This window comes from Cyprinodon variegatus, unplaced genomic scaffold, assembly GCF_000732505.1.
Source record: "Cyprinodon variegatus isolate N-32 unplaced genomic scaffold, C_variegatus-1.0 Scaffold429, whole genome shotgun sequence".
NCBI classification, from domain to species: Eukaryota; Metazoa; Chordata; class Actinopteri; order Cyprinodontiformes; family Cyprinodontidae; genus Cyprinodon; species Cyprinodon variegatus.
In genome coordinates this window covers 596,981-622,822 of record NW_015150882.1, presented here as the reverse complement: position 1 = coordinate 622,822, position 25,842 = coordinate 596,981, and the positions used below count along the sequence as shown (strand labels likewise).

At 36.1% G+C, this 25,842-nt stretch overlaps 1 protein-coding gene across 2 annotated transcripts in view; it reads left to right on the top strand.

Moving 5' to 3' along the window:
* LOC107093504 (disks large homolog 4-like) overlaps window positions 1-25,842 on the top strand; it is a 67,962-nt gene that overhangs the window by 25,155 nt on the left and 16,965 nt on the right. For both annotated transcript variants that reach the window (XM_015388607.1, XM_015388605.1), the window contains 6 exons: window positions 17,705-17,758; window positions 18,389-18,439; window positions 18,946-19,070; window positions 21,510-21,679; window positions 21,833-21,969; window positions 25,269-25,413. In XM_015388607.1, coding sequence (XP_015244093.1) covers window positions 17,705-17,758; window positions 18,389-18,439; window positions 18,946-19,070; window positions 21,510-21,679; window positions 21,833-21,969; window positions 25,269-25,413 — 682 coding nt within the window. The remainder of the gene's footprint in view (window positions 1-17,704; window positions 17,759-18,388; window positions 18,440-18,945; window positions 19,071-21,509; window positions 21,680-21,832; window positions 21,970-25,268; window positions 25,414-25,842) is intronic.

The window sequence follows — 25,842 nt, the reverse complement described above, 5'->3', positions numbered from 1 at the left end:
TTACCACAACATTGTGGATTGCTGCCAATGTAAAGGGTTGGTTAGAAACCAATGTCCACCATTTATTTAAATAGAGCCAACATGTTTTAGCTTCTTCCAGTCCAGATCACAGGTCACACACTAATGGATGAGAAGGTCTGGCTTTCAGTCTCTATTCTAATTCATCCCAAAGATGTTTTATCACCTTTGGGATAATAAGCTTCAGCATCACTGACCCAACTCCCTCAGTTAACCTGGCCTACCACTTTGTGGCTGAGTTTCTGTCATTTCCAAACGCTTCCATTTTCTGAGGAAACAGTTGGCAGTTGGCTGGAATATTTAGGAGTGAGGACATTTCATGCCTGGATATGTTGCACAGCTGTTATCCTATCACAGTTCTATGCTGAGCTCCTGAGAGCGACCCATTCTTTCACAAATGTGAAACAAAACAAGAGTCTGCTTGTCTATGTGATTGATTTTATACACCTATGGCCATGGAAGTGATTGAAACACGTCATTCCAATCATTTGAATGGGTGTCAAAATACTTTTGGCAGCATTGTGTATGTAAATATATATATATATATATATATATATATATATATATATATATAGAAAATAAAATTATAATATTGTCAATAATATTTCAGTAGCTAAAAGTGACCTTATTCTGTCATACTTTTTGCACACAAAATTATGGTACTAAAATGTTACATTATTACCTCTAAATTTAGGATTTTACTTAAGCAGAAGAGTTGATTAATTCCTTAAACCCTCTTAGACATATCAGCTTTACAGTTCTTTGCTTAATAGTAAACTTTACAAATCAGAAATGGTTCTGCCTCCACTTATATTTTGCTCAAAACATGTAGGTAGGATTCTCTGTTAAAGTGCAAGCTTATTGAACATGCCATACAGCTAGTTTGTTTGATTATATTGCTAAGTTTTATATTTCATACCCTTCATAATTCTTTAGTTTATTCTGAACATGAAAATACCAATCTAATACTGTATGGTGATAAAATAGAGACAGGATGGTCTCCTTTCTTCAGCAAAACTTCCTCAATCTGAAAAAAAACCTACACATCCCCTCCATCACAGAAAACTTTCATCATGCAGAACTTTAATCATTTTCTTCACTGATCAGGTAAAACGTGCGAGATACATTGCAGTAATGCCATTGAGTCTGTCTGAGTGTGCCTTTGCTGGAGGCATAGTGCCCGTCTGGATATCATTGATGTGTTGGCGGTGTCGTCAGTCTGTCTCTTTATTGCTTTAATGGTGTTAGGTTTGCCAGTTGGAGTCCAGGACCCCATTGATTTATGGGTAAGAATGTCTATGGAAACACCGCATTGGTTTGGCAAGAGAAGGAGATGTCTTTGGGTTATGTGCATGGTTTAGCAAAGAGGTGCTTTAGCTTTATATGACATCAGTTATTTGAAAACTGAATGTGATGCAATTACTTGCTCACACAGTGAGTCTTATCATTTCTTGTAAAAAAACAGAATTTTTTTTTTTTTTTTGTAAGGCAGCAATAGCTGAATATAAGAAGCATTTTAAGAACCAGGCTGTGCTGTAGAGAGATTATTGCAGTAAATGCAAAAAACATCTGGTTAAAACAGATCTTTTATTTCAGGTTTTTATGTTTTAAAGAAAATTCTTCTTTTGCATTTTCCAAAAACAGTAATTGCTTCTTGATAATGGTATGATAATTCTGTTAGGGCCTTTGGATTATATCAAAACTGTAAGGTTTGCAGGTGAAGAGCTAGAGATAAATCTTTCTCTTGTTGCTGAGTAATTCAGCTTAATCTACAAAGTCTGTTTTGAACAAACTGCCTGGGTTTCAATATTGAAAAATCCTATCACACAGCTGATGCATAGAAAATGAAAACAGCAAGAACAGAGCATTCACAATCAATAGCTAAATAGCGTCAAACTCACTAGGGGTAAATAAAGATGAGCAATAAAACTGAAGATTAGCTGGAAAAAAGTATAAATACATAATAAAGACATAGCCAAGACAAAGCATAGTGGTTTAACAGAACCTGATTAGTTTTAGGATGCTACCACCACTATCAGAAAACCAAAAATAGAAGTTTCATTTAATTTTCATATGTCAGAAATCTGGAGATGAAGACGAAAGACCATATCCAGGCAAATTACAGAAGCCGACAAGCAGCCAGGAAGAAGATAAAGCAAGAACTCTTTAATCTAATCATGGTGCATAAGCTGATCTGGATACGGATACTAAGCAACAGGACAAGGAGCTTTCAAAGACAGCAGTGTTCTGGCAATGTAGAAAGAAAGTAGAAGCTATAAATATCTAGACTCTGACATATTTATTGGCAACCCTGGAAAGATGTGTAAAACAAGAGACAGTGCAATCTCTTCAAATCATCTAGAGTCCTGAATCCTCTCTTAAGCTCCTCTTCAGCCCACCTCACAGTTTTTTTGTTTTGTTTAGAGTAGGTTAATTTTGTATCTGGTGAACCTTTTCCGAGCATATTTGGTTTTATGTGTTGGGATTTTTCTCTTCTAAAAGACACATCGATGACCTATGTTCATAGATTTTATATTTTTCGTTTACAAGATCTTGATATTTGAACGAATTCAATATTCCATATGCTCTAAAAAGGTTCTCAGGTCCTATGAAAAATAAACAGACCCACAGCACAGCACATTCGCCACCATACTTTCACATCTCTATTCAGAATTTTTTTATTCAAACCAAGAATTTTTTTATTCAAACCAAACCCGCCTAAAGTATATGTTGCCATGTCATATATTGGTTTCATACCCAACTAGAGCAAACTTTCATGTTTTAAGTTAAGAATTAAATCTCTTGAATTGTACCAATGTTAAGCTACCAAATTGTGGTCCAAAGTCAGGGGTGATTCTAGGATCAGAGGTTTAGGGGGATGAGCACCCAGACAGCTGTCTGGCCAGGCATGATACATGACAATTTCAAAACAATGGCTGTGTCCGAACTTCGATCCTAACCTATCTTTATAGGGGTTACACCATTTTATATGAGTTTCCAAATGCCTAGTGGATGAATAAGTATTTGAATAAAATATCCCACGATACACATTAAAAAGTAGTGTGCATCCATGGTCACTGGACAGATATATCCCAGAATGCTTTCAAGAGCTCTCTTTGCAAAGCATCAACATTCAAACACATCCTTAGTTGCATGGACCTCCATCTTTAACAAATGGGAAAAGGGGGAAGTGATGTATGCCTTAAAGCAATCAGCAGATTTGTAGTTGTTTTGTGTGGCAGAGTTTATGCAAACCCCTCAAAGTTGCTTAGTGCTGGTAAAAGCAGTACAGACCCCTTCGGGCTATGACAGAGGTGTCATTCAGTTGATTGTAAGTCGACGTATAATCACAAAAATGATTAGAATATTTTATTAACATTGAAACATTACTTAGTGGTGTTTTACCACTGGAAAGTGATGCAGAAAGTCCCCTAATAAATAATGGCTTCAGCCTTATAAGTATTAATTTCTCTAATTGCACTATCGACTGCACACATTCCTTATTCAGCTAGTGCAGAAACTCCCTGTGATGTGCAAATGTCCCTAACCAACATTTTGGCAAGATGGTTTAGTGCAATGCATGATTATATTTTCTCATCAATGGCTTGGTTGGAAGAGAAGAAACAGTAATAGAACATGGGATGGGCTGTTTCTTGGTGGAATATTTCTGCTGTGAGACCTCCTACTGTTTTCTGTTATTGCTGTTCCAACTGCAATTTTAGTTTCCTACCATGCCACTGGAGGCCTCTATGTTTATAGTCTATATAAGGAAAAATTCATGTGTACCTTCAGAAATTATGCAAAGTTATTTGTATCATTCAGCTTGTCTGATAATCATTTTCACATCTGATAAAAAAGACTTGTGGTCATTGCCTCGTAAACACAACCAATTATTTCTCACTTGCTGAATGCATCAAATTTTAGGGGCTTTACAAACATCACTTAAAATTAAACCTTGCAAAAAAACCTAAAAACTAACTGAAGCTTAATAAGAGGACCCAGTATTCAAGGCAGACGGACAGATTTCTCAAAAAAGGCATTTAGTTCATATGCAGTGACTGCAAGGAGGTCTAAGGCATGAACCTCTGATGTTAAAGGTAAGTCCGTGCCTAGAGGACACCACGCGGTGAATTCTGCCCAGAGAGTCCCAGATGATAAAGCCTTGAAGACTGCAGAACAGGCAGGGGATCAGATCCAAGCAGATGAAGGAAGGCAGAACAATCCAGAAGCCGAAGACAAAGCCGGCTTTGAAGAAGTTCAGGAGTCTGGGACAGAAGAACAGAGATTGGAAGAGGTACCAAAGGGAAATCCAGGAATCCGAAGACAGTTCAGGCAAACAGATCAGAACAGGAACAGGCAGGCTCAGAGGTCCGAAGGGGTCATGATCAGGCAATCAAAACACAATCAGGTACGCTAGAGAACTCTCACCAAAGTCTGGATTAATCTGGCTCTGTTCACTGGGAGCAGGGAGGTTAAATAGAGACTGGAGCAGGTAACACAGATTGACGGTGATAAGAAACTGGGTGGAGCTAGACAGGTGAATGGAATGAACAATCAAGCCAGTCATCAGCTTCAAGATCATGACAAAAAAACTACAACTAACTGATTTTTTTTGCTGTACAGTGGTAATTCTTTCTTTCTTCTTCTTCTATGTAACAAACTATTCTCACTCCCTATTTGTCAAACACAGACGCTTGGTGAACTTCCCCTGTGCAGTGTAAAAGACAGGTTGTGAACAGTTAGTTAGGTAGCTTTAGGAGTGTATGTGTATACAACTGTTTGTTTAGGTTTAGGGGTTTAGGGTAAAGGATGGGTTAGTGACATGTTTTTATTTTACAGTTCATGGACATTTTTTAGAAGTTCCTGCTAGAACCTGTCATGCACCCAGATTGTTGACAAGTTGGGAGTGAGAATGTATTAGTAAGGATTATATAATATGCTAAATAAAGCTTGAACATAAACTAAACTAGCTAAAAATATCAAAAATCAATAAAAATTTAAATAAAATTAAAACCAGAATTCAAAACTAGATCAAACTACAAACCTATAAAATTTGGAAGAATATTTCATTTTGTTTTATAGTCATATGTATGTGGCTGAATTTCAAAGGACATACTGCCAGCTAGTGTTGTGGAAGGAAATTACACCATGAGATCGTAAAACATTTCTACAAATGTGCTGAATATTGAAATTGCAATTTTAATTTTGTCATGTATTTCTGTTGATAGAAACGTAAAAATAATTTTCACAAGGACTTTAATGCACAAGGACTCAGTTATGCAATTATTTTCCTTTGACATTGTAATAAAAGTACCATCTTTATTTTTTCCTTTAGAATTTAGGTTTGGAAACCTGGTTTACAATAAAGATCTAGGATTTGTCTAACACAATTCCATCAGCTTGAGTCTAACAATACCGCTGCATTTTAATCATGTTTTCCTATTGTTTGCTCTCTATAGATATCCTTCCTAATTTCTTGCGTGGTTCTCTCTGGTCAGTATATGGATTTTACCTTCATCTTCTCCAACCTGCTGACTTTCTTTAATAAATGTTTAAATACGTCCCTGCAGCTTCAGTTTAATTACTGAGCAACGGCAGCTAAGGTCTCTTGGGAAGCAGAGGGGAAAGAGGAGGAGGAAAAAATATGCACACATAGAGAAATAAAGAGAACAGTGTTCGTGCTAAATTAGAACAGGCGGGTGATATTTTCTCATTCAGAGCAGCAGAGAAGTGAGATGTTATAGAGTAAAAGTAAACAGTTTATCTTACTGTGAGCCCAACAGCTGACAGACTTGTCCTTCAGCATGTCCTTACATAAATGTCTTTGCTCTGCAAGCCCTCTGTATGTGCATTACATAACTGTAGTGGACCTTTAAAAAAACAAAACATAAAACCCCCAAAAAGCTGACAGTTAATGTACCAAATTTCCCAACGTTTTAAAGGGAAGCTGTACATTTACGGGAATGCTCTGAAGTCCTAAGAGACAGGCTCTTTAGTAATTCTTAAAATTTCTTGTATATTTTTTTTTCATTTGCACAATTTATTTGCTCTTGTTACTGATATCTAAAGGTGATGAGCAGTTTCTGAATCAGAAATATAAATCCAGCATGGTATGACCCATATTTAATAAATACTGTCTGTTTTGAAGACACTGCGTCATTGTTTAAGTTTAGGAGGGTTATTGTTAAGGTTATACCAATACAGATTTTTGTACAAATCTTTCACAGTACAATGTCAGTACAATATGCATATATGTTGTTTTTTTATTTTTGCTAACGGACTTGACAGAAATTAGTACATTATGCTCACAAACCAAACCAAAGCAATGCAAATCTGGTTTGCAATAATAGAAGCCATGATGTTAAGACTCCCCGTCTTGTTTTCTGACCAGCAGTGCACAGTTATGTTTTGGTTAATTTACACAGTGCTAGCAGAGTGTAAGCTGTTGGTATAAAGTGAGCAATCATCATCTAAAACCTGTGGTTATCATGAGACGTTTGAGCAGTTATTCTAATTAAGATTTGTATAGCAGAACTTTTTAGCAATATTCTCACAGGAAATTGTATCAGGTTTATATATTTCTTCTGTTTTTTATTAAACAAGTGACTAGAAAAAACTGAATACACACCTCTAGATCAAACCTCACTTAGTATTTAAATGGTGTCATACCATTTCCTACTTTTTGTATTAGGGGAAGAAATTTACCTTCTCTCTGGATTTTATCTTACTGAAATTAGATTATTAAGGATTACTTAGGCTGAGATTATTTATTAAAAAGTTTGTATCATTTTTGCATTTTCATTTAAAGGGGTCATAGAATGATTGTATAGGCTATTTGGTGCTTGTGGCTAAGGTCTCCAGTGTGTAACATTGGTTTTGCCTGAAAATGGCATATTTGCTGTTCTATGAGCCTTAATGCTACCCTGGTTATAAGCCCTATGAAACGACAGGTTTTCTTCCTTTTATGGTATGCTCATGAATATTTAGATGATCTGTGCGCTGATTGGTTGGATTGCAAAGAGCAAAGCTGTTGAGCAAAGAAGCATCATACAAGCACTCACTCACTGAAACATCGACATTGTTGTTATGGTAGGGTGACCAGACGTCCTCTTTTTCCCGTACATGTCCTGCTTTTCATACCTAAAAAAAATGTCCGGGAGAATTTCAAAATCGTCCGGGGTTTTGGTCAACTACAGTGCAGCAGAACCGAGCCGTCAGCTCTGGGGCTGGTCCGGGAACCCCTGCGGACGGGGGCAGGAAGCCAGTGGGGGACGGAGCGACCAAACCCTATAAAAGCAGCTATAAAAACTAGAAGCACAGTAAAGAAAATTAGGATTGATCTCAAGATGTTTTCCGCAGTCCTAATTTCACATTATTGTATCAGGAAAATTGTTTAGTTAATTGTACAAGAAGTAGTTGTGAGTACTGGGTTTGTGGTAGAACACACTGCATGGTCAGTAATTGGAGTTATGTGCAGACACCTGAGCTTTCCTTCTCTGTGGCGTTACATAAGACGTATAGTAACAACTACCTAAACTTTAGATGTAATAGTACATGGCTAAATAATGGAGAGCTCTTGAATTCAGACCATAAATGGAACAGAAAAAGGTAAATTTTTATATAACTTCTCTATTTTATCTCTCCACACCAATGTTACAACCTTAACAATATTTCTGACAGCAGAAGTGAAGCTTAAAGTCCAGTCTTCTTTCAGTTCACAATTCTGTGGAGGAGTCCGGCCAGTTTGAGCTGCCTGTCCTTTGAGGTTCAGACAAAGAATAAATCCTCCCCCTCTCACATCACCAGTGCAGACATTACACAGAGAGACAGCTAATTAATCGGCATCAAACTTCCCCGCTCTCTCCCTCGGCAGTGAGGATGGGAGGGGTACAGAACAGTAGCAGCCATAAAAATGAACTGCATTCTTTCTGAGCACAGACCAGCAGCAGAGAGCTACTGTCATCAAGGGGACCGGAGGAGCAAGAGATCCATTTCTTTGGACATGTTTTTGTTTTCTGGTGGCGGATTAGCCGTTCTGAGATAACTAAGAGCTATATGAGCTAGAAGCAGTTTTTACATCTCAGAAGCTGGTGGATGGAGTTCAGCATTCTCATCTAAAGTCTCAAGTGCACACTCAGGAAGAAGAAAGCACTAATTGGGCTGTGCTCTGTGATAGTGGATCTGAAATGGTTTAAAGCAGCTTCCTGTGTCTTGAGGCAGTTTAAGTTTGGTATAATCTTTTATTTAGATTAGGTTTAGGCTCAAAGGGGATGTGTTTATTGAGACAGATATTTTCTATGTGAAGTGGGCAGGGTGTTCTATGGCGTCTTCATTATGGCCCAACCAGAACCTAATGGTTTGTATTCTTTTTTTTTTTTTTTGCTGTACTTTGAAGGAGGTTCCAAAGCTTAAAGGTTTTTCTTTAGTTCTCCTCTGTTGGTCATATGTGGAGCCCAGCAGAGTTTAATGTGGATTACCTGCAGTTTGTTTTTTCCTGAAACTACGGCGTGATGTTCATGTCTGTGTGGCACGCCAAGAAGATGGGCAGCAGATTCCTCAATAATGTACGGAAAGCCAGGAAGTATCGACGTCATAAGATGGTAGGCAACTTTTAAGACATTTTAGTTTGTTTATTTTTTTTGGCTAATATGACACTTTCGTTAATGCCGTTATTCCTTGAATGTAGGGATCACAGTCAATATTCCATTATCTAATTATTTTATTTTTATATACTTTATATATACATTAAAACACATTATATTTAATAACAATCATGAAGTTAAGATCATCAAACCCCACACTGAGTGATGACCAAACCAATGATAGAGAATTTAATGAGGAATGCTATGCTCCACAACTACTATATAAATAAAAATAGCGGTATCTGCAAATGTTAAAAAAAGATCTGTCTGTGGCAGATTACCAGGCAGCTAAAACAGAGCACCAAGCTAACTTTGTGACGCTAACTTTTTCCTCGACCCCAGGCCGGTTGTATAATACATCTAAAAAGTATTTAACAAAAAGTTAAATGAGCAAATTCTAAAAAGAAAGCAAAAAAAACAACAACAACAAGAGTAATACAGGGGGAAAAAATCCAGCTCAATGTGAATTGTATAATCAAAATAAAACATTCAAATCTTTGATTCACCTCATAGGAACTATGGTAACAAAATTGGTAAATTTCAAATTGTTAAACAATTGCATTTAAATGCTGTCAAGGCTTTCATACTAAGTTCCAGAATAAGAGAATGTGCTGTGGCCTTAACAGGTTTTTAGAAAAAAAAAAAAGGTATTTTGAGTCTGAGACAAGGGCAAGACTCCAAAATGGGGCTGTCCTGACCAGTTCTGACACCACATTATCAAGTTTTCACTACAGTGATTCAGCAACTAGGTCTCTCTAGGACAATCAGACTTTTTCAAACATAAATCTGACTCAGCACACAGATACAAATTTGCTTCTGCTGGCAATGTTTTCATGCGGCCTAGTTTAGGCTATTTGTTGCTGTAATGCCCTAAGTTTTGCAGCATCCAAAACTTTCTTAGTTTTTATCAAGACATGTCTTTGTTTATATTTATGCACTAGCTGATGGCATTTTGGATTAGTAGAATAAGTGACTGAGACTGTTGGAGTCAAACAGTTATTTTTGGTTTAGTGTAGTAATTTACTTAAGGCAAATAAAATGATGATTCAGTGGCTTGATATGTTGCAAGGTGGTAAAATAGGCAGCCAGATGACCAAAACCTTTTAACAAAAAAATTGTTTTATTGTGTAAAAACTAAGAGAAAAAGATCTGGCCTAATTGCAGCTTAGAGAGACAGCGCACAGGGACTGGACCGTGACAGCATTGAGTGGTTTGCAGTGGGAAGGTGCAACAAGCTGCATGCTTTCACAAATTTCTTCAAAAGTCTCTGACACTACAGAAGAAATCACTAGATTTTTTGCAAGTTCCTTTATAGAAACAATTGGTTTAGGGGTTTGAATACTTAGCACGTATTGCTTAGCAAATATTAAAATTCAGTTGTTAGATTTGCACAGCTGTCTGAGGATGATAGGTGCAGAGATCAAGTCAAGCAGTGCTGTGCCTGAACAAATACAGTTTATCTCAACGTTATTGCAAGTGGACTGAAAACTGTCATCTTAACCATGAAAACCTTTTATACGGTAATTTCTAAAACTACTCAAGCAGATTGTGGTTCCATGTTTCCCTTATTTGCTAAAACAGAAACCAAGAGTAAAGTTAAGGCAAAGATTTAGACAGCCATTATTAGAAAATTCCTTCATCTGAACATCCAAACAAAATTCTATTTTATCCTATTAATATATAGAAAATAACATATATATATATATATATATATATATATATATATATATATATATATATATATATATATATATATATAGTAAATAACCAGTTTATACATGTGACATTTATAGAATCTATTGTTTTACAGGTTGTGTTATCACCAGCTTTTTAGTGTGTGTTTAGTTTAAAGGTTTGAACTGTAGAAATAAGTTTGCCGCACATACAGTTCTGTAGTCTTGGTGTGAAAGATGAATAGTAATGCTGCTTGTAGAGACATGCCAGAGGAGAGCTTGGCTGAATAGGCTGCGCTAAAATATAGGTGGGCAAGAGCAGCCAAGCCCTGTAAATCCCCACAGCCCTGATGCTAAAAGACTTGACAGAGTGGGATAGAGGACACTGTCAAATTCCCTGCAGGGAAATTGTCGGCACTGTAGGCTTAGTTTCTGCCGGCTATACTTATTATCTTTTCCTCCAGATAAAGATGTGTTTGACGTAGTGTTCTGCAGTGGATCCAGGCTACACAATGAAGCTTTACAGAGACGCCATTACAATCGAGCAGAGAGCAATAAAACACATAAAGCTATTTGATGCAAGCATGGGGAGAGTTTTTTTTGTATATATTAGATACAACAAGTTCACCAAGTTTTAATTACCTTTTATTGTGTTGGAGATTTCTTCGCTATGTATTGGTAGAAGAAAATCTCAGAGGAAAATTATTTTTGTAATTAGTTGATGGTGTTTGGTAATTGTTAGGGTAAATGTAAGCGCACTCTGACCTCCTCTGCTGCATTAATGTAATGAATACAGCATGAAATACATAACTTTATTTTTTCAGATATTAATTCAATTTTATTCAGCTTATTTATATAGCACTGATTCACAACAAATATAATATCTCACTTCACGTTTCTGTGAAGAAAACAGTTGATTGTATCAAGTCTTTGACTTGCAAGAAATGCTCATCCTGAATAAGCTGGTGGCAAAGATTTTAGATTGCATTTAGTCTTTGACTCTACAGCAATCTCTCACACCGTGCATGCATGTAGTGACAGTGGAAAGGAAAAACTCCAGGAAGAAACCTCCAGTTGAACCAGGCTCAGGGTGAGCAACCATTGGCTGAGGGCAAATGGAGTTCACGGAGACAGAAAAAGACATACAGAAAGAAGCAGATGCACCAAAGATAACTGTTAACTAGCTCCACAAGACACAGCCAGGCAGTGAAGCTCCAGGCCAATTCCTATATCAGAGGATGAAAGAGAGCATGAAGGGTTTGTCACAGTAAAAGAAATAGGACTACACGAAAAAAAAACAGACAGAGCTCCAAATATTATAAACAGAGATGGTGATGGCAGCAGCACAACTGATATTTCGATTTCGGATGGAGTCCTACTCTCAAAGGAATTGACCAGATGAAGCTACGATGGCAGGAATAAGCAGAGAGCACATAAAGTGATGAGTGGAACTAACTACAGGACTAGAATGAAGCAGAATAAGGAAAAGTGGTGCCTATGTCATTCAGCACTCCATACCTATAGCAGCATATAAAAATAGCTCAGGATAACTGACTATTTTGGATGATGTTTGAGAAAGGTAAACTGCAGTGGGGCCAAGGTAGAGCCTAAGAGAAACATCTGTCTGGGCTGAATTCTGCAGCTTGACTGGCCCTGAAACTAAAAAAAAGATATTTTCCCAATTAGTAAATAAACAAAATCTAAGCAGTCTGTGTTCACCACAACGTTGTTTGGCGTAGACACAGTTACTGACAGACTCAAAGTTAGATCTGTTACGTTAAATAAGTTAGGTAAGTGAGCTGTATAGAAATAAGTTTTAAAAAAACTGAAAAGTGAAGTAAACTGTATTTTCTGGTATGTTATGAAACAACTGTGTTTCATTTGGAGAGTATACAAGAGAGCGCGCAGTTTCCTATAGATAACAGGAAGGCTGGTCAGAACACAACAAAGCTATTCTTACATTTCTTTAAACTTCTACCCTTTTCTAGATTTGGAAATATGTGTATCCTTATGTCTAGATAAAACAGACTGTTTACATTTACTAATGCTGACTTTGCTAAATGCTAATATACATTAAGATGAGACAAATATTTTAAATATTTTTTTTATTTTTGTGCATCAAAATGTTAGAAAATCCCAGTTTTACACTGACTAATTTCTAACACAACAAAAATTGATCCACCCTCTTCTGAAATAAATATTTTGCTATAGGGAAAATCATAATCTGCTAAACATGAAACCTGTAGGTTTAAGGTATACAAACCACAGACATTAAAAAGTTCTGATTTGTGCAGCTATAGAATGAGGTAATGTTTGTAAATTTCTTGTAAAATATTATCCTAAACATGGGACAAACATTGACAAGTATTTTTTATGCTTAAAGATATTGTATGATTTTAAGTTTTTAAACACAAAAACACAATTCTAGCACATTGGTTGTCATGTAGGTTTAAAACTGCCTTCAGCCTTTGGTTCATCAGAACCCATGATACGGGTCTTATTTACTTAACCAGAAATCTTCAGATTTATATTACACCAATACCTGGACTTCAATCTAAAACAAACAGCTTTTAATGGCAGGTTTTAAAAATTTGATGTTGGAAATTCGAATTGGTAAATTAAGATGCCCTTAGATTTCAGAAGTTGTTTATGTTTACACATTATAAAACTGAAGTATCTTTGCATCTTTTCTCTTGCCATTGCTACAATTTTGGAGCAGCATAAAATAAAAACAGAGATCTGGAGTCAAACTATTTGCATTTCTCTCTCAAATTTAAAGGCATAGTTGAGAATCACAGAGATCAGCCTAGCAGGATCTAGTTACATTAGATTTGAAAGTGGTGTATTTTTGATGCAAATTAGTTTTTCTTTTTTCACATCAATTTGAATATCTGAAGCACATTTCTTCCTCAAAACCTCGTGGCATCAAACTCTCTGTCTAATGCTGAGTTTTTAAAAATAGCCAGGGAGCCTGCTGCATATTTTAATCAATGATGTTCAATTTACTTTTTAAAGTTTTTGGCAAGATATTTGTTGATTAAGAACATTTTTTAGGTGCATTAAGTCATAATAAGGCCACTCTCAGCTTTCTTTGTTTCAGTGTGAGGGTCAGATATCAAGAAAAATTAACATACATATCTAAGTAATAGTTTGATATACTACTTATTTAATACACTACGATCTAAGTGGTACGCTCAGGTAATATGTTCTTGTTTTAAGAAAATTAAATGTGAAAAGTGCATGTAACTCTTACAGATTAATGGTTTTATGCAATTCTGTTTAAAAAAAAAATACAAATATGTTAGATGGGAATATTGTAATAACCTGTCTTTTTATGGGTGTGTTCTCCTTTTAATTCAAACTTTTTCAAATTCACCTTTTTATTTGGTTTTAGCATTCAGTCCCAAGTTGATTCCTGCTTTACTGAAAAAAGGTTTTACAGTATGAGAAGGATTTTACCCATACCAGATTTGCATTATTTAGGTAAAGAGGAAATTCAAAGGATCAAATTTATTTTCTTGTTAAAAGCTACTAGTCAGGAGAAGGGCGCAACAAAACAGAACTTTCTCCATAAACCTACAATAGAATAAAGATTTATTAGTGGTACAGTGGGATTAGATTAGATTAGATTAGATTAGATTAGATTAGATTAGATTAGATTAGATTAGATTAGATTAGATTAGATTAGATTAGATTTGATTAATTTTAACTTTCTTGACATTACACAGGTACAGGTACAAGGCAATGGAATGCAGTTTAGGTCAAACCAGAAGTGCCATAGCAGCAAGTGCAGGATAGATAATGGTTCCATAAATACAGGACATGGGTTTCTATTTACAAAGTGCAAACAATTTTATTGGTTTTTTCTTTTCAGTGAAACTTTAAATAATCTTTCACCTTGATGTTGGAAAATGTTTTGATGTCAGAAACCTTAATGTAGCATCCCCAATCCTAATTTTGTAATCTCTTAGTTTGTCCTTTGTCATTAGTTACCTGTATGGCTCAGCTTAATAGATGCTGCCAGTAGAGAAAATATAGTCTTATGTTCAAAAACACACTTTTTGCTCATTTACCATTGTCAAACATATTGAGCTTATCCATTTATTTATTTCCTGTTGCTGTGACTTTATTCTAACATTTCTCATTCCTCCTAAATAATTAAACAGCATAGGTATTTGACACTCTTTGTACAAAGTCAGCAATAAAAATATTTTAATTAAAACGTATAACAGATATACAGTCTGCCTGTGCATAGCTGAAGGATTTTTGCTGGCAGGCAGTTTATCTTAAAGCTGGGAAATGAATTAAGTGTGGCTGTTTTGTTGTTTGTGTGTGTCGCAGCTGTCAGGTCTGTGAAGGTCAGCGGGCTGGTTTCATACTGCTCTCTGCTGCTGTAAGCACTTTAGATACACTGTCTTCTCCATGTTAATCAGTGTGGTAAAGCACAGAATGTGCTTTCCAATGAACAAAAGCCTCACAGCATGTTTCCATCTTTTAAGAATACCTTGATGATAGGATGCATCCTGGACAGAAACATGAATGAACCATAATGTATCTGATGAGAGCAGTGATGAGAAGTGCTTATTGTAATGCAGGCGTGCGTTTTTTTATGTGACCTTGCATTTTGTGTTACTATTATGTTCCACCTTAATGAAAAGACTTCTGGATGAGCAAAGATCAGTGATTTTCCACTGATGATCTTGATGAACCTGTCATTTTATGACCCAGTATAATTGTAGGTGACAGCACAGGAACCAGCATTGACTGGAGCTTTTGGGCATAACAGAACAACATTTTAAAATATAATCTGATTAAAGAGGCGCATTTTAGCAGCATACTTATTTTTCTGCAACATCTATAAAGAATTTCCTCTAGAGAATGACACTGGTAAATCTTTATTTCCTTTAGTCATTATGTCAGAAAGAAACTATAGCTTGAGTAATAAAAGTAATCTATATAACTATATTTCTTTGAAGGTTAGGTTTTCTTTTTCTATTCTGAAACCTAAAAATATGAATTAAGTTGTGGTAAATTCCTGGAATTTCACAAATAAGGCTCACCTTATAGATTGCTCATAAATAGTTGGTAGATTTGTTATTAATTAATCTCTATAAATGTTATAGCTCATTCATAAGAGTTTATTTTGCACTCAAAATTATTTTTTGAAATGCTTACTGTGCTCACACCCAATGCTAGAGGAATTATATAATTGAGCAGTTATACATTTTTTATAGAATAAGTAACAGCATATCTATAAACGATCTATCAGTCATTTATAAGGGGAGCCCTGCTGTAAAGTGTTGTCCTTTTTTTTAACGATAACTCAATCAATTCTTTTACAAGGGATATTAACAAACATAGCGGGCTGGGTTTTTTCAAAAGGTTTTGTTGTTTTTGCAGCTTGTTGACTCTATAGACAGAGTCTAAAGATTGCTGCCCTCTGTTTTGGGGAAACCCAGATTTTTAAGCTGTTTTGTTGATAAAAAAAAGTGTGGCATACGTTTGTATATGCCCGTCATTTTGATGCCCCTTAATGAATGCAGTCCAACTAAATGCCCTAATAAGTTACAGTAGCAGCCGTTCAAAATGGCCCTTCCCAGTCAAATGCCAGTGGAATGGCAACCCACTTCCCTGCAGCTCCCAGGAAAAATCCCCTCCAACTTCCAGTGGCTGAAGTAACCCCCTCCTTATCCTGGGCGTGCATATTTTTTTAATTCTGACCCCGACCTTTCACTGAATTACAGGGTCTGACCAGGAGATTATGCTTCTCTTTAGATCTTAATGTCCACAAATCCTGACAGAAAGAATATTTTAACAAAAAGATTGATGCTTAAAAAGGAATTGTAGGGGACCAGCTAAAGGCCCATCAAGAAAAGTGGGGACATCTTGAATGGCTGCTACTGTAGCTAATGAATAAAATATAGAAATATTAATTAATTAATTAATTTTTAATTTCTTAATTTTTTCTGTTAACATTTGGTTATTTAGGCATCAGAGAATTAGAGAACATTAGTGAACAAAGATCAGGATGAATATCAAGAAACAGAGCAAACACATAAATGACAGCAAGAAGAGGAAAGCTGTTTTTGAACAAAGAAAAAGCCGAAAGAATATTCATTTGTATTTTTTCAACAAGCCATAGATGAAACACCACAAAAATGAAACATTGTGGGAACAGAAACCTACTATTGTAAAACCCTGAAGCCGGTCAAAGCAGATGGGGACAATGGGTGAACCTTATTTCAGGGCAGACAACCCACCAGTGGCGGCTAAAGCATTGAGACTGGAGATCAGGTTATTAAGGGTTTTCAACCTTCAGGCAGGGAATTTACTCAAAAATGGTTCTCATGAAAACACATTTTTGTTATAATTACCCAGCTGATGTCCAGAGGAAAATCAATTTGAAAATATTTTACAAAGGCCTTAAAATATTCTCTACACACATCCTCTATCCAATTTGGCTTAGTTGTTGACATTTTGCTAAGAAGGATGGGCAAAGTTTATTGATGTGCAAAGCTGTGACAGATTTCCCCAGAAGAAAACTGTAACTGGGCAAAAAGGGCCAATGAAGACAATACTCCACAAATTATGAAAATCCTATATCATTTTCCTACAACTTCCTACTAGTTATCCTCACTCACATTTTTGTTGCATCTTTGCTAAAGAAGCAAAGTACTTATATTGATGAAAAACCTGCACTGCAACCCTGAAACAGAACAATACCCCAAACCTCTCTTCTCACTAGCTCACTGCTTTTTGTCGCAACACTTAGTTTTTGACGAATACCTCATTTGAACCTGATATCTGATTTGTCCATTAATTTTGCACTAATGATATTGACTGTTACATTGTGGCCCAGGCCAGAATTCGAAACAAATGATTGCCATCAGGGCGGCCATTGTTCTCTCTGAGGATAATTGGGCTAACTGTCTTGACACCGTCTTTTTCCAACTCTGTATGTCCTCTTCATCCTTGGAGCATGCTGGAACACTGCCATTGTTCTGTCACTGCTGCTGCATATTACAGTTTAACTCAGTGGTTTTTAAAAAGATCTGCTGGAGAGGGGGTGGACATCTTTGTCCTTGGTATTCATAAAACTGCCATTTACAACAGCAGTATATGTAATCTAATTAGGCCAGTAGGTGCTGCAGCACAAAGCAAACACCAAGAAACTGAACCTGAACAAAGATTCGTGGCCGGCGCTGATTTTTGTGTCTTTCATGGATGGGATAACAACAAGTAGTTGTGGAGTGGTGCTTTTTGTCTTTTTTGCAGAGTGAGAAGCGTGTTACTGCAGCTTTTAGCCTCATACTGGAGCTTTTGCCATTACTCTGTGTCATTAATGCTTTTTTTTCTCCGCTCTGCCTCCAGGGAAACACTCCTCCAGTGGTGGTGAACACTGACACACTTGATGGCTCTCCATATGTAAGGATAAAGTTTAAAGCTCTCTCATTTTATTCCATTTTTTTCAGCCATGCCTTTCTTAAAATTAATTCCAATTTGCTTTATCTGTAATGGCAGTATTACATGTACAGCACAGCTTCTTTCCTTAATCGAACAAAGTTGCTGTGTGGACTGTTTCACCTTGAGCAACGTTGGTTTTACTGATAGACATCTAAGATCCCTGCACAAATTTTCTGTTTTTAATGTCGATTTACCCACCTTTTAACATTTCTAATAAGGTTTTATGGATAGACAAATGTAGAGAGTATAAAATATTACCTGACAGGGATTGTGCATGATTCTGTAAGGTTTATCAAGGATACAAAAAAAAAAATGTTTTTTTTAACCTAAAAAAAATAATTATGAAATTTTCTCTCTTCTTTGGGTTTTTTTTTTATTACAGCAAAAAAGCTGTGTTTTTTTTTCTTTTTTAATTCTGAGGTGAGATCAGGCTAACTGAAAAGTGCTGCTTTAGTCAGTCACAAACACTGATTTATATTTGAACAATGATGATGCAAGTCAAATGACCTGTATGAGTGATTTCTGTGTTATAGAAATATAATGTATAAAATCAGATTTTCCTCTTGATAAAAAAATTTCTTTCTATGACAGGTAAATGGGACCGAAGGAGAAATTGAGTATGAGGAAATCACTTTGGAAAGAGTGAGTCTGTGGATGTCATATCATATCTTCTTCCTCATATTTTTGCTTTATAATTTCTAGTGTTGCACCGATACCAGTATTGTGCAGGGCCCCGATACTGCACTAAAATGGTGGTATTGTATCGGCAAGTACCAACTAATGGGGAACCAATACCATTTTGAGAGCCAAAAGTTTAATTAACTATTGTCAGTGATTCCAGATAGGCAATAAAAAGTTCTACTGGATTCACTTTGTATTAGTCTGCTTCACAAAGGTAGGGAGCAGCTTGGCAAAGCCATGGTGGGATGGAAATTATTTTATATCCAAATAGTATGCAGTTCTTCATATACACACACACACATAGATTTCAAACAGATGGGATCAGTATGGTATCGGTATCGGCCAATACTGCACAGCCAGGTATTGGGTATCTGTATCGGGGCCAAAAAATGGCATCGGCGCAACACTAATAATTTCTCACAAGTTTACAAAATCAGATGTTAGAAACTTTATATTTGCCCCTGCAGGGCAATTCCGGCCTGGGCTTCAGCATAGCAGGGGGTACAGACAATCCTCACGTAGGGGACGACCCCAGTATCTTCATCACCAAAATCATACCAGGAGGTGCCGCCGCTCAGGACGGACGGCTCAGGTAGGATTTTCTCTCTAACCTTACAGGACCCACAAAGCAAAACAGCATGCATTAAATGTTCCGGAACTAGAATGCAGAAAAAACTTGGGTTTCAAATGTACACTCTGCTCATAACATTCAAGAGGGACCTTAAACTGCTTTGTTTCTTTCTGTTAGAATGTGGTAATCGTTTGCATTTTTAATGATCAGAGTTTCCTGTTAGAAAAGGAAATAAGTCTAAATTGTTTCTTCTCAAACCACAAGCTCAGTAAAAGCAATTTTTTCTGCAAAAATTGTGCTTTAACCAAATGAGTTGTGGCAAATTAGAGCTTTCCCATCTAATTAAAAATTAAAGTTCAAGGCATTGAATGCTGAAGGAGTTCGTTATGATCCTATTAAATAAAAGCTTTATTTCCCTGCAAAAGACAATAAAAGCTTTGTTTTTCTCACGAAGACTGGTAAATAAACAGCTCACCCCTCAGATTGAATAAATGTACTTATACACAGTTTCACTGATTGTGCAGCTTTGAGGCATCTTCCTATTTTCAACTGACCTAAAACTGTCTGTCTGAAATGACTGTTTGAAGCAGAAAGAGTCTGCACGACTATGCCTTTATGGTAATATTAGAGAAGTTGCTTTTGGTTTGTGTAAAAGAAACTTTTCCTCTGAGATTATTGCATTTAAAGCACAAAATACAATACATCAAATGTCGTTGTGTGAGTATAAGGAAAATCAGAACAAAAAGCTGTCCTGTTAACAAACTATCTAGGGAAGAACAATAAAACAACCAGACAGCATCAGCAGGGATTGGCTCATTTTCATGATGTTTTTCTGTTGTCAAAACTCCTATAATATCTGAGTTAATGTTGATAGAAAACCTGAGGGGCTTTCAGAAACATTTTAAGTTTTTTTTTTTTTTTTTTGAATATTCAGATATTTAAAAATTCTTTAAATGGTGTTTTGGATTGTTATCATGAGGAAGTCTTGATAATAAACCATTAGTTTATCTAGTAGATTCCATGAGATTGTTATTTAAAATATGATTTTTTTTTTTTTTAACAAGCAGTCTATGATGTCATGCACATGGTTTCCACGGCCTTTGAAAGTGAAGAAATGCCCACAGCATCACTGATCTTCCACCATACTCTACTGCAGGGGTTCCCCAACTTTTCAGTCCATGACTTCAAAAGTTAACAGTGCTACGGACTGCAAAGTCCTTAAAATACATATAATTGTTTTACTCTATATTAATGCACAAATAAAGAGGGAAGTAACAATATCAATCTAAAAAAAACATTTTTTTTATAATTATACTTAATTAATCATTTAAAATGTATGTTTAACTATTTAAATGAACATTTAATTTGTTTAAAGTTAATTTTATTATATATTGGTATATTTACTGTTATATTTGAAGCAATATTGATAAAGTTTACAGTTAGAAATTTAATGCATATATGTGTTTTAGGACAGATTAGGGCACTTCATTTACCTCTGGCGTCATATCACAGTAGTTGTGAAAATGGTCTCCTGGGCCCCGGATTAACTGGAAATATTTAAAGACATTATTTCCAGCAGGTTGGAGAACTGTTGGATTAATTTAGTGTTACTGCTTCCAAGGCTCCAGCTCCTAGTAAAAGTATAATCAGACTATGACAGCAGATTGGTTACATTTCTTAGATAGCAAAGCTTTTCCATGGTTAAAACTCCCACCTCCATCGACACTTATTGGAGATTAGCAATACTCTTCAAATTCACTCATCATCAAATTATTTTTTTTATCTTATTTTTTTTGGCTTATCGTGTTTCACCTCCAATGATAAAAGATTTTACTTAAGGGGTAAAACATGCTTGATTTTTCTGTAAAATACCACATTGTTTAAAGAGTTCATAATGCCACAGAACCACGGATCCTCCCCTTTACTTTAGAGTAGGCCTATTTAGGAGTATTTTGTCCTGCAGGTTGGTACACAGGTATTAACTTTTGTTAAAAACAGAATAATGATAAATATTTTTCTAGTTATTATTTTAGTTTGGAGTTGTTAATACTTCTGGGGAACTTTTAACTATAGATAATGACTAAATTTGAGTATAACCTTTAGAGATTCTTCCACAAACCGTCATTCAGATCTTTGGCTCTTAATGCTGTAGATCAATTCTCATTCTTATTATTAAGAGGTTTATTTAAGATAAGGTCTTTATGGTCTTTGAAGAAGCATTTTTCCATCAAGAAGTTTGATCAATTTATACATTTCCAATAATCAAATGTGTTCTAAAACAAACTTTAAAATTATTTTTAAGTCTGTCAGTTTGTGTCACCATTAATTATCCAATAAAAAATGTACTAAAGATGGAGATCTTTGCTGGTGGAGTGTTAGTTCTGATCGTTTTTTCCATAACAGCTCATTCTGTCTTTTCACGTTTCCCACTCATAGTTTATATTTGCTTCAAATTTTTAGTGTGAACGACTGCATCCTTTTTGTGAATGATGTGGATGTGAGGGAGGTGACACACAGCCAAGCTGTGGAGGCCCTGAAGGAGGCAGGTGCTATTGTCCGCCTCTACGTTCTCCGCAGAAAACCAGCAGCAGAAAAAGTCACTGAAATCAAACTAATCAAAGGGCCTAAAGGTATGTACCGTGACTACAGCGTGTAAACCTTCAGCCCTTTTGTGTGGGCTCTCTGATGCTGTGTTCCCAGCTAAGCTCTGCCCTCAGGATTTTACAAATCTGCTCTGTGTTAACCCACATTCTCTGCTCCCCTCGTATCTCTCCTTTTCTCAGGATTAGGTTTCAGCATTGCTGGAGGGGTGGGAAACCAGCACATACCAGGAGATAACAGCATCTACGTCACCAAGATCATCGAAGGAGGGGCGGCTCATAAAGATGGCCGCCTGCAGATCGGTGACAAGATCTTAGCGGTCAGTCATTCAAACATTATGAAGTGCCAAAGCAAAGCCCCCCTAATCACACACATACACAGTGCAAATCAAAGACTGTATGAGACCCACATCTTCTCAACAAATTGGATGCATATTAACACATTTGCACAGTCACATATTGTGTGCTGGTAAAGCAGCGATGTATCCCAAGCCAAGATAATTACAGCTGTGATTTCTACTGCCAGGCAATACTTCCATTACCATCTTAATATGTGTATAGGGTTGAATGCTGTAAATATTTATGTGGAGTGCAAAGACAATGTTTCTTAAGTAGCATTACTGCCATCTGCTGGGCAACACTGGAACTCACACACAGCCACTACAACAGGGTCCTTGATTTGGGCTATTTTTTCTTTAAAATGTACTTTAAAGAACCAAGTTTAAATTTTTTTCTGTTGTTGTGTTTATTTTTTATTATTTACCTATGAGTAACAAAAAATAAGCGGGTTCCAAATAAAATAAACTAGGCCAATTTGATCCTTATATGTAAAATATATCTAAAGCAAAAAGAAAAAAACTGGAAATAAAAATGTAAAAAGCACAAAAATCAACAAACAGAAAAAGAAGCTGTGAGGATAGGAAAAAAAATAAATTCATAAAGCGGTGGAGGTCAATCTTTCAAGGAAATTTATGAAAGGACACCAAAACTTAAAAAAAAAGAGTTTTCTAAACCACTATTGTAAATCAGATTTTTTCCAAGTCTAAACAGGCCATGATATTTCTAACCTATTGCACATGTGGAAGGAACGCAGAATCCTTCCACAGCTACTCTGGCCAATAAAAGTAAAACTTTAATTACTTTAAGCCTTGAGTTTGGCAAATTTAAGTCCGATGCCACTCCAACAAAAGCAGAGAGAGGATCTGGTTTAATTTGATTTTGCAAGACATCAGATATAGTTTGAAAAACAGAATTCCAATAATTAGCCAATGTCAGACAGGACCAATACAAGCCATGTTCCAGATCAACCTCTATGCTTTCCACAAGTTAACTTAAACTGAATAAGTTCATGTTGAGCACACATTAATAAAGTATGCAGCTGGCCAAGAACAGCTTCCCAGCGTTTATCTGTAATTGGAAGGTTCAGATCCTGTTGGCTGCAGCAGGATGCTGAAGGTCTGAAATAATATTATACAAAATGGAAGTTCTGACCCTGGAAGATAGTTGATTGTTAAAAAAAAAAAGATCAACAGGAAGATTTTTGAAGAAATCGTGCCAATGTACTATTTAGACAAAGTCTGGATTGTAAGAAACTGAAAAAAGTGCACAGATACCAAATTTGATAGGTTACAGCCTCACTCAGATTAAATCATAGTGACTGAGTTACTGCTGCACAGAGAGGATGTTATAACAGGTGGATGGGATAAGAAAATTAGGAAAACATTTACAAATGAAAAAAATGCACACACTTTAATATCAACAACTTTTAAGATTCTTTGTTTGACATATGTATTGCAGTTCTCTCAAAAAAAAAAATGTTTTACTGCACTGTCTGACTCTTAAGTTTTTAAAGTTATGGTATATTAGGTATATTCACCTCAAAGGAATAGTTCAGGGTTGTTTGAAATAAAGTTACAATATTCTGTCTGCAGCAGATAAATGTTTGGTAGCATGCTTAATGTCTGAGACTGAAGCTAATGCCTTTCCAGAATATGGCCGAGACCAAGACTGGCTCAAACACATCAGATTATTTTAATAACCTTTAAACTGTCAGCTTGTGTTATTAAGTTGTTAGTCATAAAAGATGTTATTTATTTAGGTAATCCCAACCATGGGTGGATTTTGTTTCTCAGAAATGTTTATCTACCTTTGCCATTTTCTGTGTGTTTTCACTGGACGAGGTGTCAAATCAGATAATTTACATGGATAAAAATCTTTATGTTCTTTAAATAATTAGGATTTAAAAGATGTTTTGCTATACATGTCTAATAAAACAGTGATATTTTATAATTAAAGCCCTCAGGTTGAGTGCTACAGATTAAGTACCTGTTAAAACACATATTACATGAACAATCTATATTTTAGGTAAATTGCTTTAATCTGTATCTCAGGACAGAAAGGCTAAAAATATATTCAAGTGGTTAAAATATCACAAAAAAAATTCTGATGCGAGTTTTGGGGAAAAACATAAAAGGCAGAAGTACCCCTTCCTTCAATTAAATATTTACACTAATGCTGGTAAATGTAAGCTTTTGTGAAAGGGTTTTGTGTTCCCGAGGGCCGGTAACCTGCAGCTTTTAGATGTGTCTTTGGTCAAACACACCTGAATCAAATGGCTGAATTACCACCTCAGTATGCTGTCAGTTACCTCGGTCCTCTTAATCATCTATTTACTTGATTCAGGTGTTTTGGACCAAGGACACATCTAAAATTTGCAGGATAGTGGCCCCCAGGAGCTGGAATTGCCCACCCCTGCTTTAAGGGGTAAATGATTAGAGCTCTCTCACTACACCTTTAGCTCAGGGTCCAACCCCAACCCCAACCCCACCCCCGTAAATGCAGTTTTCTGGAGATGTCCTCCCCGGTTCCCTTGTTGGTTCTAGTTTCTGCCATGGAAAAAGCAGAGGGAGGAAGCAGCCCTGTTTCCCCAGAAATGGTGCCTACAAAGGAAAATAGAGGTTGTAGACCGTCTTCCTGTCTTAAATCCATTATGTGAACAGAATATCTAGTTGGAGTAACCGCCTGCATGAAAATTAAAACAGCATAAAACAGTATGAAATGGCATTAATTATAAATCCATCCATCCATTGTCTATAACCACTTATCCTTCTACGGTTGCCTGTGGCATCATCTAAAATAGCTATAAAAGGGTCAATTTTAAAACCTCATATTCTCTGGCACTTACTTTGGCCAGGAATGTTTTATGCTCAGATCTTAGTAGGTTACAGCCTCCAATTTCCATTTTCCATAAAAGTAAGCATCAATATTTTTTTCCTACTAATTAAGACATAAAAGTTAAATATTATTGTCTTTTTCCACTTAGAGATAAACTGATTGGTTGAAAATTTATTTAAATTAAAACTGGGGAGAGGCATAAATGAATGTGTTTAAGAGTATGTAAGGTGAATCCAGTCACAGATTTTGTTTTAAGGAGTTTTCTTTAATTAACTACTTTGGAATAAGTTGATAAGTTATCTTTAAATACAAATTGTTATTATACTTTAGGACTGTGGTGCTTGTCCCTCTTCAACTGTGTTTAACAATCAGCATTCAAGATCAACAAGCTGGATTTATACCAAGCTAAGACACCAATAGAAAAATCATTCACTGCTTCTACCAGGTGAACAATGTGTGTCTGGAGGACGTGATGCACGAGGATGCGGTGGGAGCTTTGAAGAACACAGCCGAGGTGGTGTACCTTAGGGTGGCGAAGCCAAACAACCTCTTTCTGACGAACTCCTACAACCCACCAGACCTTACCAACAGTGAGTACCGCTTTATGCGCTGTTAGGGGGAATTGTATCCACTGTTTCTATACTGGAAGACTGGATTTATGAGATAAAAACTGGATCTAAATGTTGCATTCATTTAATTTAGAGCAGTGATCAGGCTCAAGGTTTTTCCTCTTAAAATGCAGACAAATCAGGACATTTAGGTTACAGTCACGTGCTTTTTCTAATCTCCTCACTCTGCAGGACTGGTTGAAAACAGTTTGGATGGTTTATTTTTGATAAAGATCTTTATGATTTCAGACAGAATGTCAGGAGGAGTCAGGTTTCATCTGTTTTTGCTTTTTTGTCACTTATAAATCAATTATTTAAATCAGACAAACCATATAAAATATATACAAAATTTAGTTCAAGGAAAAAAAACATCTTAATCAACCTGGCACCATGTGAACAGGTGATTTCCCC